This window comes from Squalius cephalus (assembly GCF_949319135.1).
Source record: "Squalius cephalus genome assembly, chromosome: 15".
NCBI classification, from domain to species: Eukaryota; Metazoa; Chordata; class Actinopteri; order Cypriniformes; family Leuciscidae; genus Squalius; species Squalius cephalus.
In genome coordinates this window covers 17,634,082-17,651,532 of record NC_137136.1, presented here as the reverse complement: position 1 = coordinate 17,651,532, position 17,451 = coordinate 17,634,082, and the positions used below count along the sequence as shown (strand labels likewise).

The window sequence follows — 17,451 nt, the reverse complement described above, 5'->3', positions numbered from 1 at the left end:
CCATTCACACTCCGTACACATCCTTCCTTCCTTAAATAGACAGGTAAAAGGAACAGGAGAAAGCGAGAGCTGATAAGAACAGCACGAAAGAGTGCAGTGTGAAATAGGAGCCATTGCGTGTTACTAGCATTGTTGTATTTCATGTAAATATTTGCTCTTTCATATCGACTTTTTATTTGCCGTCTACATTAACTAGTTCCTTATATTACATGCAAAATAATTGAATTGTTGTCCTAAAACACAGCTGATATATGCGGTACAGTGGGGTCCAAAAGTCTGAGCTCACAAACGAAAATGCTTCTACTTAGCATTTTTCTGACTTCTTTTTAATCAGATGTTATATTATTATCATAAATATGAGTTTAAGATTGTCTTAGCATTTGGTTTTCCTCTTTTGTTTTAATGACAGCAGCACTCAAGCTGCACAAAATCTGCACAAACCTGATGATCATGTTTTCCAGCATGAAATCATCTGACTGTCTGTAGAAAGGAGCATTTATTTGGCTGGAAATAGTGCAGAATCTACAGTATTTTAGGGCATAGCATTTTACATTTTTAAATATTCTGGAACTCTGTTTATTTCCAGGTTTATGTCCTATTTTGAGGCATTTTGAGTTTTCAGTGTGGTCAGATTGGTTAGTATTTGGGTCCCATTGAATAACATAAAAAGGTCATTTTAGGTCTTGATGAAACTGTTCAATAGCATGTAGAGTTGCACGAGGCCGTATGCATTAAATCCATCCTCCTCCAGCCTCACATGTTTGCTCGACCCTGAACAGCCCTAAACACCTGGAAAAAGCTCCTGTCAAATCAATACTTAATTTTCACACCTTCCTCACTCTGTCACGCGTCCCTTTGGAACATCTTAGCTTGGACTTGTTTATTAGATGCAAGGAAGCATGCAAAATCCCTTGGTTGATCAACCTGTTGCCAATGCACAAGGTCATGGGGCACTGTGTGTGTGTATAGAGGACCAAGTTTAAAAAAAAATCAACTGAGATAAAAAAGAAATGTTTCTTGAGCACCAAATCAGCATATTAGAATGATTTCTGAAGGATCATGTGACACTGAAGACTGGAGTAATGATGCTGAGAATTCTGCTTTGACATCACAGGAATGTATTACATTTTAAATATATATTAAAGCCCAAACACACACACACACACACATAACGTTTTCTGTGGGGATTAGATTTAGGTGTAGAGGGGATAGAAAATGTATTTTGCTCATTATTAAAACAATACGAGTCAATGGAAAGTCCCCACCATTTTAGAAAAAACGAACCTGTGTTTATGTGTAATCCATCTCTAAGACATATATAAGGGGTGATCCAGTGGGTTGCCCGACTCTAATCTCACTCCTGCCACACTAACGCTTTTACAGCCCTCTCATGGGAGCAATAATCATCAGTACATAAAGAAAAAAAAAAGAGTGAGGGGGAAAAGGAATGGAAACATGAGAAGAGATGGACAGCGCGAGGAAGGGTCAGTGAAAGAGCGAGGGGGCAATAGTGCACTGAATTAAAAGGACCTTCAAATGGCCATTAATGCTGTAAGCTTAATGTATGTGCCTGTATGACTGCGTGCATGTAGGTGAGGCTGTGTTTGTGTGTTTCCATTTTTTCCTTGGCCTCTGAGTATGTAATTGGGTTTTCAGGGGTGTAATGGTGTATGTCAGCGTGTAATCAAGTGTGTGTGTGCCACTCGGTGGGTTATTGGGCTTTTCTGTGTGTGTGTGTGTTTTTCATTCAGTGAGATACATTACTGTTTTTGTAACATTTGGTTTTGGTGGTGGTGTGTGTTTTTGTAGCGTTTTTGTTTTGTGGTTTAAAATAACAGTTTGGTCGGTAACCCTAAGGAATGTGGCAAGCCAGTTTAACATTAATTCATTTGCTGGATATGATTTATACAGTAGATATCTAGAATTTTCAAGTAACAAGTAGCTTGTTACGTAAGGCTCCTTTACACAGCATAGTTAAGGCTGCTCTGTGCCTGCTCAAAATTCTGTGTAAAGACATACTGCATAAAAGCCAGACCAATTTATGCCTGCTCTGACCCAGCTCAGCCCGTATCAAAGTATACAGTTGAAATTGCTGTGTTGCATTTGTCTGCAGGATTTGTGTAAAGACACCTAAATGGCAATTCAGAAGTGCTTCTGTGCCACATTTGCAGTGTAAATGTAGCAATAAGCTACTTATTTTTCATGTGCATATTAAAAATCGTAAGTTCAATTTGTTTGACAGTTTCACTGAGAAGAAACAGATTCAAAAGAGTTATCCATTCCTTAATTATATATGGTTTGTTCTGATTCTCACCATCCAACAGAGAATGCCTTTATTGCTGATGTTATGGTGGTCAACAATGTAACGTTTACTCAACGCTGCCTACAATGTAATCAATAATAGCTTCACTACATGAAAAGCTGCATGATTCAGCCAAACTAATAGCTATGCTACTTTTACTTTAGCTAGGTTGAGCTATGCTAGGCACACAATTTTCATACCTCTCTTCTGTATGTCAACAGCTGTGTCATTTGTGCCTTAGGATTTTTTTTTTTTTTGTTGAGAAAACAGATAAAAAAAATTATAAATAAAAACTTGTAAAGGTGGCAGATCAGGTTCTCATATTACCAGCCGTGGTTGTCTGTGTGTGTGTGTGTGTGTTGGTGATGTATTTATTGGCTTATGTGTGTGTGTTTATAAAGCTTGATTGTGGTTTATTTGCTGTGTTTTTCCGTATGGGGTGAGTGTAGGTCTCAGGGTGAATGATAAAGTGTGGCGTGTGTGCGATTGGTTTGGCCAGAGGGTTCAGATCATTAGACTGCTTGACTTAGACAAAGTGCTCCGAATGAAGGGTCATACACACATAACACCTCACATACAGTGACATTAATCATCTGCAAATCTGTGTTTGTCCAGGAAAAAGCCCCTTTAAGGGACGGCCCATACGGCGACCATCTTGGTACCAGCTATTTTCTATGTCAGAAGAAGTCTGCTTGAAAGACAGAAAGACCAAAATCTCCATAAATCTCCATCTCAATAGCACATTTTAAATCAGCAATAATATCTGATACTGATGGTGTCACAAATCATGCTAAAATGGCTGGTCCAGCTGCGCATAAACAAATAAAGATTATTTATAGGTCATTATAAATACTTTGCTTTAAAAGTACCAAGTAGTCACACACAAAAAAAGATGCATCGATAATCGTTTTAGCATCGCATCGCAGCCCGAATCGTAATCGAATCGAAACGTGAGGTGCGATCCCCACCCCTAATCAGGTTGGACAATTCTTTCTTTTTTTTTTTCTTTTTTTTCTATCCGGTTATTAATGATTTATTCATGCACATCAAAAAAAAATCAAAAATTAATGTGACCTCTTAAAATTATTCATGAAAATAACTTCCCCTCCCTTTTGCAATGACTTCTGATGATGTGTTTGGACAACCCGTCACTCACAGGAGATCAGGAGCCGAGCAACGTTCTAACAATCCAATTAATGTTCAAAAAGTCCCGCCCTACATTTTTTGTTGTTCAAGAAGCCTTGGATATAAGTTACAATAGGGGAAAAAAAGACTAGTGCAACTTCCATTTCATGCATGGCATGAGTCTTGTTTGTGTTTCAGGGTCGGAAAAAATGTCTCGTTGTGTGTGTGTGTGCACTGCAGGTTGTATGTGGCTTGTATTTGAGATTTTTCAAGTGAGTCACTTCATCCAACACCAGTGGTAAATTAAGAAATCGAAACAAGAGGAAGTAATTGCATTAGAATCACAGATGACGGCGTGCATTTGTGGCGGTACGTTCAACTGCGAGTGTGTGTGCGTGTGTTTGCGCGCGAATGTGTTTGAGTAACTGCGTGACAGACAGAAGGCTCGAAGATGACTGTGTATTCAGACGTCAGAGCCATTTTGTTCGGTGTTTATAAAAGGACCAGAGAGAAGTAAAGAGAGGATGTTGTATAGATGGAGGAGAAATGAAAAGAAGAAGAACAGGAGTTATATTTTGAGCGTGTGAGAGAATGCTGATGGAGTTAATGGAGCTCAGAAAGCCTATTAGCTCTGCATGGTGTCCATCATGACCGGGATCAATAACTGCCAATCTAGCCATGAGTATGTTCGTCATGCTCACTGTTCACACGCTAGTATATAACATGAGCTCTGATAGTCATGTCACAGACACTGAGGACTCACTTAGGAGGATGGTAAGAAAACAAAAAACGCAGGCAGAGCGAGAAGAGAGGGTTGGGGAAAGTGAGAAGAAAGCGGAAGTAAAATTCTGACCTCCATAAAGGCCTCTAGTAAAGATCTCTCTCAATTTTGTGTGATGTCTGACATGACATGTTTTAATTTCATTGTAGAAATTTCCTTTAATAGTCAATATGTTGGAGCAGTGCTATGGGGGATAGTGCGTTTCTCATTACATATAATGACCTGGGTCCCTCTCCCTTGACTTTCCTGTTAAATATCCTCTGTACTATCTACTAAATCTAATCTAATCTTATATATTTTTGTCACGTTCCAGTTGCAATAAATGTGAGAAAGGATCTAATCACAGCAGTGTGTGCAGAACACTACGAAACAAAACAACCGCTATACACACAACGAGAACTGACAATGAACAGAACGAAACCCAGAGCTTAAATACACAGACAAACCTATCAACGAAATGAACGACAGGTGCAAATGAGAATGAAACAATGAGAAACCAACTAACAGAAACACAGCAAACTGAACTAAACGTGATGAACTAAATGTAAAACGAACACAGATGATCCCTTTCTATTCTATTCTATTCTATTAAAATTATAATATATTTAACAAAAATAATAAAGGCAAAAGTATTTGTTTCTTATAATAATATAGAATAGAATATGGTATATTACATTATAATTATCAATTAGTTTTGCCTTTATTATTTGTTAAAAATATAATTATGTTATATCATATTTTATATTAAATTGCATTGTATAAATAATTATATTTGAATCCGTTTTACTTCATTTTTAATTGAATTGGCATATCATTTTAGTGGACAAAAATGACACAAATGTGTCAAACTATAACATTTAAAAAAAATTACACATATATATTTGTTTACATGTTTACATAAGTATTAGCTACTTTTTTAGAAGGTAGTGTTGTGAATTGTTGCTTCATGTCTGTGAATTTTTTTATAGAAATTGTTAAGAACACTGCATTGTACAATGTTGTACATTTTTGGGGCAAAAGTTTATTCACAATGTGAGTTATACATTTTGCCTGGCGTGTAACTTTAGTTCAAGTTCAAGTTAATGTGCATTTGCATTATTGTCTGTGCATATTTGTACGTTTTGTGTGCGCGTAATGAGTTTCCAGACAGTCATGGCTTTACCATATCCAACATCTCCTGATGTTGTTCCAGAGGAACCAATAGTGGGGTTGATGAAGAAACATCTACTCAGATAAATCACGCTGAGCATATAGGGCCAATCAATCTTTCCACCTATTAGAGAAAATCATCTTTAGGACTTGTCTGAAAGCCTGACAGAGAATGAAAAGCAACAGTTGTATCAATAAGCTGTTAGCCCCTGGATGGGTACAGTGTGCATGTGCTCCAGTTAGGAGCCCTGAGTATTTATATATGTGTGTGTGGGTGTGTGTCAGTGTGAGAGTGAGAGACTGAGGAGCCGTTGGTCCCCCAGACACCACTGTCTGTCTGTCCTTGTAGAATAATGCTTCCAGTACGGAGCCTTAAATTAGACCCACAGGTGGCCAATCTAATAATGTGTGTGGTTCAGCTGGACAGCATCGAGGCTCAGGCTGGAAGTGATTAAGAACTTTAGCTTTTCAGTCAAGAGAGAGTTTAAGCAAGTTGTGTGTGTGTGTGTGTGTGTGTGTGTGTGTGTGTGTGTGTGTGTGTGTGTGTGTTAAATCAAATTTGTGCAGCAGGCAGTAGTGTATAGTATATAGGTGTCAAGGTGAGATCCCTGCAATCACACACAGTCAGACAAACATTTGAGTAACCATGACATTCTCTCTCTCTCTGTGTGTGTGTGTGTGTGTATGTGTGTGGTTTGAAGTGATGTGCATGTAATCCATAGATTATGAAAAGACACTAAAAATGTCTTGGCAGACTATATGGCACAGATGCACATGCTGCGATTGTGCTGTTCATTTTTTTTTAAAGAGATAGTTGACCTAAAAATGAAAATTATTTCATCATTTACTCACCCTTGTGTCTTTCCAAAGTGGTAGGATTATTTGTTTTCCATGGGACACAAAAGGTGAATTTTTTTATCAATATCATATATTTTCCCCTGATGTAATGACAGTGAATGAGGACTGTGGCTGTCAGGCTTCAACGAAGTTGGAAAATGCCTATGGAGGAATCATAAAAGTGGTTTATGCATCTAATGAGGTGAAAGGTGTTTTTTGTTTTTAAAAGAAGTGTCTAATGCTTAAAGGAGAACTCCGGTCAATTTTAACATTGAGCTCATTTTTTTGTACATTTGGAGTGCTGTCAATACAGAGAGTTCACTAAACCATAGGTTTAGTGAACCATAGGTTTCAATCATAGGTACTAAACCAATGCGCGTGAACTCGACAATCGATTACTATGGACTTTGACCGAAAACAGGATGTAAATACAGGTATGAGCGCTGGCTAAATAAATATAATTTTTATTCATATCTTTCACATCTACTGCAGTCAGATTGACCCGCGTTCACTCCGAAGGAATCACTCACATGACCTGTGCACTTGTAATGACACATCAAGGATGTTAAGAGGCTAAAAGCAGGTTTAAAACTTGCCCCATTGAAGTCAACAGGGTGCAAATTTTAAAAAGAGGATAACACGGTGTAGGCAACACCGATTTTTGTCGTTGTTCTCTGTATTGACAGCACTCCAAATGTACAAAAAAATGAGCTCAATGTTAAAATTGACCGGAGTTCTCCTTTAACAAGGCTGCTTTCGATTTGATCAAAAATGCAGTAAAACTACAAAAAATACAGTAAATACAATTTACATTTTTATTTCAATACATTGTAATTTATTCCTGTGATGGCAAAGCTGAATTTTCAGCATCATTGCTCCAGTCTTCAGTGTCACATGATCCTTCAGAAATCATTCTAATATACTGATTTTGCAGTCAAGAAACATTTCTTATATTTACCAATGTTGAAAACAGTTGTGCTGCTTAATATTTTTTCAAATAGAAAACTTTTGTAACATTATAAATGCCTTTACTGCCACCTTTGATAAATTTAATGCATCCTTGCTGAATAAAAGTATTCCTTGCTTAGTTGCTTTAAAAAAATAATCTTGCTGAACCCAAACCACTGAACAGTCGTGTATATTCCAAATCTTCTGATGCCATATGATAGATTTGCATGAGAAACGGATTGAAATTCCAGTTGTTATTCATGAGGAGTGTAACATCTGACAGACTCTGATTTGATGTCATTCAGGGAATTTTAGCACATGATTAAACATTTCCGTCTGTTCATCACACAGATCTACCGTATGATTTCAGAAGATTATAATGTAGAGCACGAGTCATTTGAACCACTTTTAAAATACTTCTAGTACTTCTGCGTCCTTCTGAAGCTTGAAAAATCAATTCCCCATTCATTGAAATTGCATGGAAAAAAACAACCATGTTTGTAGCTCATGTCAAGTCAGTCACATGAGTTTATAATAAAATGGTGCCAGACATGTTATTTTTTGCTTAACTAGCTCTTTAATTTTTTCTGCCCCCCCCCCCCCCCCCCAAAAAAATAAAAATACACAGGGTTAGCACCTGTAAGTGAATATTTCTCCGTGATATAAAAATGGTGTGTGTGCTAATAACAATATGTGTATGTGTTTTACAGAGCTCAATGTATTCTCTGGCGTTGAAGTGTCTTATCAGCCTTTCCACCGTCATCCTTCTTGGACTAATCATCGCTTACCATGCTCGAGAGGTGCAGGTAAACACACAAATGATGTTCTCACATTAGTGTCTATTGTTGAGGTGTGGACACATTCACCATTGTTCTACGAATTTCCGTGGGCGAAATCTTGTGATTTCAATAGGAATTCATGCGATCTGGAATTTCGATTTCCCAATGCAGATCTCACAACAGGTTCAAGTTGGATGAATTTGCTGCGTTGACCAACAGAAATCTTTTGGTTTAAAAGTGACTTTTGTAAATCTTGTGATTTCTCTTCCAGACCACTGTGCTCTCCCATCCCAAATGTGATATTTGACCAAACTATTATAGCTTTCCAGTATGTTTCACTCTGTGTAACAGTCACAATATGCAGCTACATTATAAAACGAATAGTTAATTGATAATTAAAATATTTGCTTCGAGCAGTGGTGAATCATGGCACATGGGCATTCGAGGGCAGCAGCGTTCTCTGGGATGGCACAGGGACGCTGTGTGCAGAGGCCACTCTCAGTCCCGCGGCCCATGTTAGGGGCAATTTTATGGGATTGCGCCCACTCCCTGTTCTGCTTGTCCCCATAATTGAAAATGAGCAGTGATGTAGCAGGAAACATTTTCCAAGGGGTGTCCTGTGCTTTACTTTGCCTGTCTCACTATCTGTCTGCACCATAGGAATAAGATAAGCTGTCTGCCCGTGAAAAAAGTCTCCTTATCTGCTGGAGGCCAGAAATGAGGGATGAATGATAATAGTGGTGTACAGCTACAGGTCAAGTTAATCAAATCACAAAACTTTAACTACCGCTCAAAAGTTTTGGGGTCAGTACGTTTTTTTTAAATATTTTTTTAGAGAAATGAATCTTTTATTCAGCATGGATGCATTAAACTGATCAAAAGTAACAGTAGGGACTTACTTTTTTAGAAAAGATTTCCATTTTAGTTAACTGCTGTTCTATTGAATTTCCATTCATCATAACATTTCCGCTAAATATTAAGGCGAGACACTACAGGCTATTTTTTTTTCATGCATCTGTCAACTTCGAGATTTGGGGCTTTTTGGCTTTTCATAAAGTGTTTTTTTTTTTCAGACTAGTGTAAAGAAAACATCAAAAATACACTTTTAACTGTGTCTTTCAGAGCACTTATCTATTTGCGTCTGTAGATTTCAGTTACAGTATCTTTAAAGGTTTTCTCAAAATGAGTTTTTCCTCCTATTAAGCCAGAAATCTCCACTTCAGTAGCACTTACATACACCAAACTTTATAGTTTTATTCTTATCTACATTCTGAAGGTTTTTACAGAGGGGTTTGTTCATATAAAATTGTCCTGATTTTATACAACATTTTATTCCTAAAAATAATGGCGAAAATGTATTTATTTCTGTCTTTTGACAGTATTTTCTGATTTATGGAGTGATAAAAAGAGATTTTAATTTAATCAGTTGTGCCACTTAAGGCAAGACACCCCAGGTGAATAGGGTAAAAAAAATGTTGTTTAATTTTTTTGATATATTAAAGTCAAAGGTTACTTTTGCATATTTAAACAAAATTGCAGAAAACTTGTAATACAAAAAAATGTTTGCAATTATTTATGTAATAAATCAACTGTGGAAATATGGTGATATTTATTAGTTATTTTTTTACCCTATTCAACTGGGGTGTCTTGCCTTAAAGGGATACTTCACCTCTGGAAAGATGAATGTGTATTTAAAATTGGTCATTTATGTAGAAGAAACGTGAATAATTTTTTCTAGACTGAGAAAAGCCAGAAAATGTATTTTTGGCTTATGTGGATGAAAGACAACAACTCCCAGAATGCACTTGCTTCGCTGCCCTAGGAGGCCACGCCTACCGGTAAGAGAGCGCAGTTGAAAACAACAAGGTTAGGCTACCAGTGAGTCTCCGTGATGAGTCTGCCTGGGATTTCGAGATCGCCCAAAATGTCCGGGATTTGGCTTTTGCGTTCTACAGTCGCCATTCATCATGTTTACTGTGGCGAGCAGGTTGAGACTGAAGGCCGCGGGAGAACGATGAGAGGCCGGTGGCGTGATTACTGATGAGCGACACCTGTGAGACGCACCAGTCTCGTATCTCTCACGGAGGAGCGGGAATTTTCTTAGCAATGTTAAAACGCACATCAACCGATCACTTGTTTAGCGTTCATGTAAACACTACATTCAGATTCATCAATCGGAATGAATTCAGTTAGATTGAAACAAGAGGTGTGCATGTAAACAATGAATGGCGACCGCAGAAAGCAAAAGCCGAATCCCGGACATTTTGAACGATCTCGCCCGCCGGACATGTCCGGGAAAAGGAGGATGGTAACCCCTACTACTCTGCTTTCTCCTACTACTCAGCTTTCTTCACAGAACAAGAGCCTGCTAGCTTAGCTTACAAAGAAAGACGGCTGACACTGTGTGTACATTCTGTGAGTGAGATCCCACCCTCTATGGGCGGGTTGAACAAATGCGGGACAGCCCCTACTACTGGCTGTAGTCTCTCGCCTCTGGCCAGAAAATCCTCCGATGACGCAAAATGATGATTTTTGCGTCATCTGAGGATTTTTTCCAGACAAAAAATACATAAATCTCTCCTCTCAGGGGGATATGAGGGTGGAAAGCACGGTAATTCGAAAATACTACAGGTTTTCTACTAATACAAAGCTTAATGCTAAATCCTGAAGTATCCCTTTAAGCAGCACAACTGTTTTCAACATTGATAATAATAAGAAATGTTTCTTGAGCAGCAAATCAGCATTATAATTATTTCTGAAGGATCATGTGACACTGAAGACTGTGTAATGATGCTGAAAATCCAGCTTTTCCATTACAGGAATACATTACATTTTAAAATATATTAAAATAGAAAAAAATGTAATATATTTAAAAAATGTAAAATTTAAATGTGCCTTTATATATATATATATAGTACATATCTTTTTCTTATTATTTTTAAGTTGATTTTCAGCAAGACACAAAGATGTAAACATTGTTTATTTGGAACATTTAGTATGTTTTTAGGGTTATGCTTATGCACGTCTGACAAAGCTGATTTATCATCTGTCCTTCCCTCCATTTTAGCAGCAGTACATTTAATAAGGTTAAAGTGACAAACGTGTGACCCCTTTGAATATTCATCATTATGAATGATTCAAATAATAATTGTAATAATCACTTTCCTTTTCAGTTGATGTCACAAATTTTCAATCAATTCCCAATGGATATGGTCTAATCCTACCCTTCTTTTTCATTGAATATCCTGTTTTACCTTTAAATACTACTCATTATAGAAGAAAAATAGGCTGTGAATGCTGAATGTTGACTTTAAGCTAACAGTTTGTTGATTTTTTGGGACTAGCACAAGTGTGTGTTTCTTTACAAAGGGAAATCTGTTCATACATTTATCCAACAGAATATCATTACAAGCTCACACATGCAAACATGTTCTCCCTTGTTTTCACTTTATCGCTGTGTATTCCACCCACTTTGTAATTTCCCTCATCACTCTTTTGCCATCTAACACTCTCGCCTCTATCAAATTATGCCCGTTCCTCTATCTCTGTCTCTCTCTCTCTCTCTCTCTCTCTCTCTCTCTCTCTCTCTCTCTCTCTCTCTCTCTCTCTCTCTCTCTCTCTCTGTTCAAATCAATTCATTGTGTGCTTTCTCTCACGCCGTGTTATGTTTTCCTCTCCTTCCCTTCACCCCCTCGGTTTTCCTCTCTCTCTCTCTCTCCTGCATGTTTAGTTGCTCGGTCTCCCTCTCTCTCTCTGGTTGTATTTTTACCTTCATTCAACCTTCCCTTGCCCCCTCTGTCTGTGAGTCTGTGAATTATTCGTCTGCTTCAGGCTCTTTTAAGCTGCTGTTGAACACATGCACAGATATACAGCTCCGGCACTCGTTTTGCTCTCCGTTTCAGGCCAATGTGTGTGTGGTTGTGTAAGGGTGCAGACAGTGTTTCATTCATTTCGTTGGATTGAGAAGTTTCTCATGTACGTTCGGCGTTATGCAAGTGTTTTCATGGTGATGAGACTCTCTCTCCTGTGTGTGAGTCAGACTTCAGCAGCTCTTTCCTTGACAGAGACTGTGTGTGTATGTATGTGTGTGTTTTTGTGTATCGACGCAGTTTAAGCGAGATAAAAACATGATGTGAGTAGGTGTTGATTAAGGATGTTTTTGAGGAGAGAGACAGAGAGGAATACGACTGGAATGACTGTTTATTCTTCATCCCTACATTCCCAAATTTACAAAGGTAGCAATATTGATTCATTATTAGTTGGCACCTTAAAGAGATAGTTCACCAAAAAAATTGAATTATGTGATCATGTTCCAAACCTATTTGACTTTCTTCTGTGGAACATAAAACAAAATATTTTTGAAGAATGTTTCAGCCCATACAATGAAAGTCAGTGGACTACAAAATTGGACCCCACTGACTTTCACTGTATGGACAAAAACAAACAAACATATTTTTGTCTTTTGTGTTGCACAGAAGAAATTCATAAAGATTTTGAGATGGGGGTGGTTAAATGATGACATTTTTCTTTCTTTTTGCGTGAACTATCCTTTTAGTCCTAGTCCTGTGAATCTCTCAATGGATCCCATTTTTAGGGTGTTCACACTTGGCATGTTTAGTTCGATTAAAACAAACCCTCGTGCAATTGCTGTTAGTGCGGTTCATTTGAATAAGTGTGAACGCTGCCAAGAACGCTGAAAAGATGGGTCTTGGTTCGCTTTGAATGTAATGTGAATGCAACACATACTAAAGACATGTAAACGAACCAAAAAAAGGAAGATGACACCCTAAAAAGGACAGAATGCTCACGCATACCGTTTTTTTCCATTGTCGTGATGTTACCCATCACAGTTCGGTACAGGCATCAGAACCGCGTCTCGCAGCAGATCTTCGTTTGTGTGTGTGATGGAGGGATTCCTGCTGTTTTGACTCCTCCACACATTTTATAAGCTCTTCACGAGTTCTCAGCTGGTCAAAATACTATCACATGTAGGCTACGCACATACAATGAGTGCATTTAGCCCAGAACACAGCATTGTTTGTTGTTTGGTAAGTTTCATCTCAAAATAGGCAATACGTCATAAAAGCAGACCAATCAGGTTGTGAACGTATCCCTATGCCTTCAGGTTCGGTGATAAAAATGCCTATCTGAACCCTAACATTTAGACCAGGACTAAATGTTTGATTGTTTGTTTTGGTCCGGACCAAACAAACCAAGCGGACCGAACTTTAAGTTAACACACCCTTATTTTCAGTTGAGTCAAAATCCACTTTGTCGTTATGGTTGAAAGCACCTCTAAGGTAGCGTTTGAACTCAAGTGTACGTGTTAATGTGAGTGCATCTCTTCCTCAGAGCCAACAGGCTTCATCCTTGGCAAAAGTTTGTGAACTGCTTGGCTCACCTAGAACCACATTAAAATGATTCATGGCTGTGCAGCTTCAGCTAAGACCTATTAAAGAGTTTGGTGAATCACCAGTATTACATGAAGCCAATTTTATAATTTAGCTTCAAGGTTGGGCTGATTCTAGAAACGTTCTGCTTGAGTGGTTTTTATGATGAGCTTTTGGAAGCTGTTTGGCCCTTGGAGACTTAACACACTGCGCATTTGAGTTCATGTATTTGGTTGGTGACAACATGAGACACTGTAAAAGACTATTTAAAAGGATACATCATTGATGTGGAATTTCACAGGTATTTGCTGGAATAAAACATTGGTTAGCTATTGGAAATTTACCATGGAAATCAAATTTGTCCATTGTAAATTTCCAATGAAATTTCCAGGAATTTCCAGTTATTTGTTGCAACAACAAAACTGTGGTAACTTGGTATTATCATTACTATATATATATATATATAAAATAAATTATTCAGAAATGGCATGACTAAAGAGTTCTGAATTTTTTTTATTGAATTATTGAAAAAATAACAACTCTATTTTGGTATATTTAAATATATTTTGGCAGAAACTAAAGTTCCTCCTATTATATAACATGCTCTACATGTTTGCTTAGCTACAGTATATTAAGACTGAGGCCAGTTGCCACACTATTTATTCAGTTAATAGTACTCATAGTAGGCTTATTTTTTAAGTCAGATTCCCATATACATTATTGTATTATAGAGTCTACTAAAGGTAGGGTAGGCAATTTGTTTTATAAACACTTTTTATTATACTGGTTGAAACTTTCTTCACACTCTGATAGCAATCAATAATAGAAATGGAAGTCTCAGGACCAAAAAATGTTCATCCAATCATCCGAATGCAATGATACGATGTCCTACCTGCCTGTCAACATATGTATTTGCATACCTCCGCACACCCTGCTCTCGCAGACATCACCCGTCTTCAGTGCGTTCCTTAAGGCTGTGCAGAGTTGTAGACAGACGTCAGTCACCGAGCACCAAAAACAAACAGCAGCCGCCTTTTGCAGTTCCTCCTGAACCAAAACAATGCGCTTATGCTGTGTTCACGCCATGTCATAACCGTAATTATGAGTTGGCAACCCGTGGCGTTTTACCCGGAGCTGTTCACGTCCACAGACTCAGAGTTGTGCGTTTCTATGTCAACTATCAACACCGAAATGAATCTGCAGCTGTCAGGAGGTACAAGTAAGAGCTCTGTAAGTTGTCTACATTCATTATTATTGTCATTTTACGTGGTCTGAGACATGAGGTCATTTAATGCCGCCTCTCATCTCGTGACACTTTGCAGACTCTGCTGTGTGCATGTGTTTTGAAGGATGCGTGGCTTGGATCAGGAAGCATGGATATCATGCTTTCAAAGCTAACTTGCTATTGCTAGTCGCTCTGATATTGCCTACCATACCTTTAAACATTTTCATCGTTACTGACCAGGAAAAATGTTACAGTTCATATAATGTGATTGTGAACATCCCCCAATAGCTATATGGGGTCACTAGTGGTCACTAATTTGCCATAAATCTGCCTGTTAGAGACTTTCAACAGAAATTTAAACCATAATATAACATTTAAATATACAATTAAAATGTAATATTTAAAAAATGTAATCGATAAATTGACATAAATAAAAAGAACATGTCCCGATTTGACGTTTATGGTGTTAAAATTGAATTGAATCTGACCTGCGAGCTTAGCTCCACAGCTGACTTCAGCTCTAATACTGAAGTACTGAGATAGAGACTGTAAAAAAAACAAAAAAAAAACAGCCATGAAATTTGTCAACTATCCAGTTACAATACAACTATTTTGAAAGGGAGTAGCAAAATGTTCTGAATGTTACAAGCGCAGGCTAGAAATAAAAGGCATAATTTAGCAAAGCGTAAGCAGAATGCTAATGTAGATTAGATCCCCTCAGGGTTCTGGAAAAGGAATGAGGTGTCAGTGACAGTCCTGTACTTAGAGCTGAGAGGTTACTGTAGTATTAACCACGCGGTACAGCTCCCCCCTCCTGCTCTGACATAAAGGAGCTAATGCACAAGGAAGGCTTTTAACTGACTGCATGAACGGTGCTGGCAACGGAACGACAAGGAAACGTTTCCAGAACATTGCGAAAGCACCCTGACAGCACATCTCGTCTCTCAGGTTCATTGTGTGAGAGTTGTAGCTTGGAGGAAACTAAAGGGGTTTCCTGCTGTTTTTGCTACTTGCTACACACATGGGAGATTGTGCGTATGTGCGAGAGAGAGAAAGTGTGGATATAAATGTATTTATTTTAAAAAGAGGGAATTCCAAGCAGATTCCACTGCTTTTAAAAACACTGCAGGCAGATTTCCTATCTTATTTAGCCTGTGTGTGTCGGTATTTTGGGTTTGCCTCATTGGTAATCTGAGTGGATTGGAGTTACCTGTTTCATTCTGTAACACATTTCAGGAATCATAACAGATTCACCATAAGGCAGTAGGATCGTTTTGCATGACATGCTTACAGACAGCCGATTAATTGCCTTTATGAGGAATTTCTGCCTCTGATGAAGTTGATCAGACATTTTGGATCACAGTTTTGCAGTGTGACTGCTGCTATGATGCCTGTTGACTTTAACTTGTGCTATGAATGGGACATTTACAGTTATTTACCCAAATCATGTACTTTAGGATATGTATTTTAACTCATGAAGTAGGCCTATTCCTCTAGTAAAAGTACAGAATTACTTATTTTTAAATGTATACATTACCGTTCAAATGTTTGCGGCTGGTCAATTTTCTTTTAAATGTTTAAAAAAAAAAGAAGAAATCTCTAATGCTCATCAATGCTGCATTTATTGGATCAAAAATACAATAAACAGTAATATTGTGGAATATGATTACAATTTAAAATAACTCTATTTTTTTCTATTTTAATATATTTTAAAATTGAATGTATTCCTGTGATTTTCAGCATCATTACTCCAGTTTTCAGTGTCACATGATCCTTCAGAAATCATTCTAATATGCTGATTTGCTGCTCAATACACATTTCTAATTATTAGCATTGTTGAAAAGAGTTGTGCTGCTTAATATTTTTGTGGAAACTGATCATGGATTTTATGATGAATAGAACGTTCAAAAGGACAGCATTTATATTTTTTGTAACAATATAAATGTCTTTATTGTCACATTTTAACAATTTAATGCATCCCCTGCTGAATATCTAAAATCATACTTTACTTTTTTTTTACTTTGGTGCAATGGCAAAACTCAAAACGTTAATTGCGTTTCATGGTATTATTCAGTCCCGCAGACTCCCACTCCTTTTAAAAGGTCCTGCTTTTGTCTTCAAACTTTCAGTTTGTGTTGAAGCTGCTGATGATTTTGTGTAAGAGCACAGAAAGAATTTAGCCAACTAAAGAAAGCATTTTAACAGACAATTTAGCTGCGGTGTTAGCATTATTATAGAAGTTATTAATAGTGCGTAAATAGGTGATCGTATTTATATCCATTTTGCAAAGACACAAGTGTAAGTGGGAATCAGTCAGTAAAGACCATAGACTGTAAAAAAATATGGACGTAGTGTCCGTGACGTCACCCGTAGGTTTATGAACAGCATTTTTGAAACCCAAAGTCGGTGGAGCCGGCCGTCGCCATCTTGTCAGCGCGTCACCGCACGTCACTCTCGGATAACTGAAAATGGGCAAAGAGGCAGGATTAGCGGAGGTGATGTGACGGCTAACAGACAGCAGACAAACGGCTAGTAGTGACAACAGCGGCAATCCACCTGTCACTCAAGTGGCCACGCCCTTAATTATGCACAACTTTAAGGCTTAATATAATTTAAACGGATAAGTTATACAAAAATTCACCCCCCTCACAGTTGTCATGAAGGGCAAAATTAGCTATATAGACCAAAAGCACTTTTTGTACCAGGCTGTAAACATATGTTTTTCTGCTGTAAATTTTGGCATATTAACATGGGAGGTCTATAGGCAGGGGTGCACATAACATTTTTGGTCTTGTTCTCAGGGGAGAACCTGGGGTTGTTGCTTGGTCCTCACATTTTCAAATGCATTTTTTCCTTAACCCACCTCACGGGAGGAACAAATTAGAGGGATGCATAATATATTGTTAAATATTGTT

At 37.8% G+C, this 17,451-nt stretch overlaps 1 protein-coding gene across 2 annotated transcripts in view; it reads left to right on the top strand.

Annotated features, from left to right (window-relative positions):
* Positions 1–17,451, top strand: part of kcnn3 (potassium intermediate/small conductance calcium-activated channel, subfamily N, member 3) — a 65,106-nt gene that overhangs the window by 8,110 nt on the left and 39,545 nt on the right. The window contains exons 1-2 of one of the 2 annotated variants that reach the window (XM_079895642.1): positions 3,721–3,796; positions 7,853–7,948. In XM_079895642.1, coding sequence (XP_079751768.1) covers positions 7,859–7,948 — 90 coding nt within the window. In that variant the 5' untranslated portion in view covers positions 3,721–3,796; positions 7,853–7,858. Of the gene's footprint in view, positions 1–3,720; positions 3,797–7,852; positions 7,949–17,451 lie in introns of those variants that run through there. The other variant, XM_079895641.1, reaches the window with a different exon arrangement.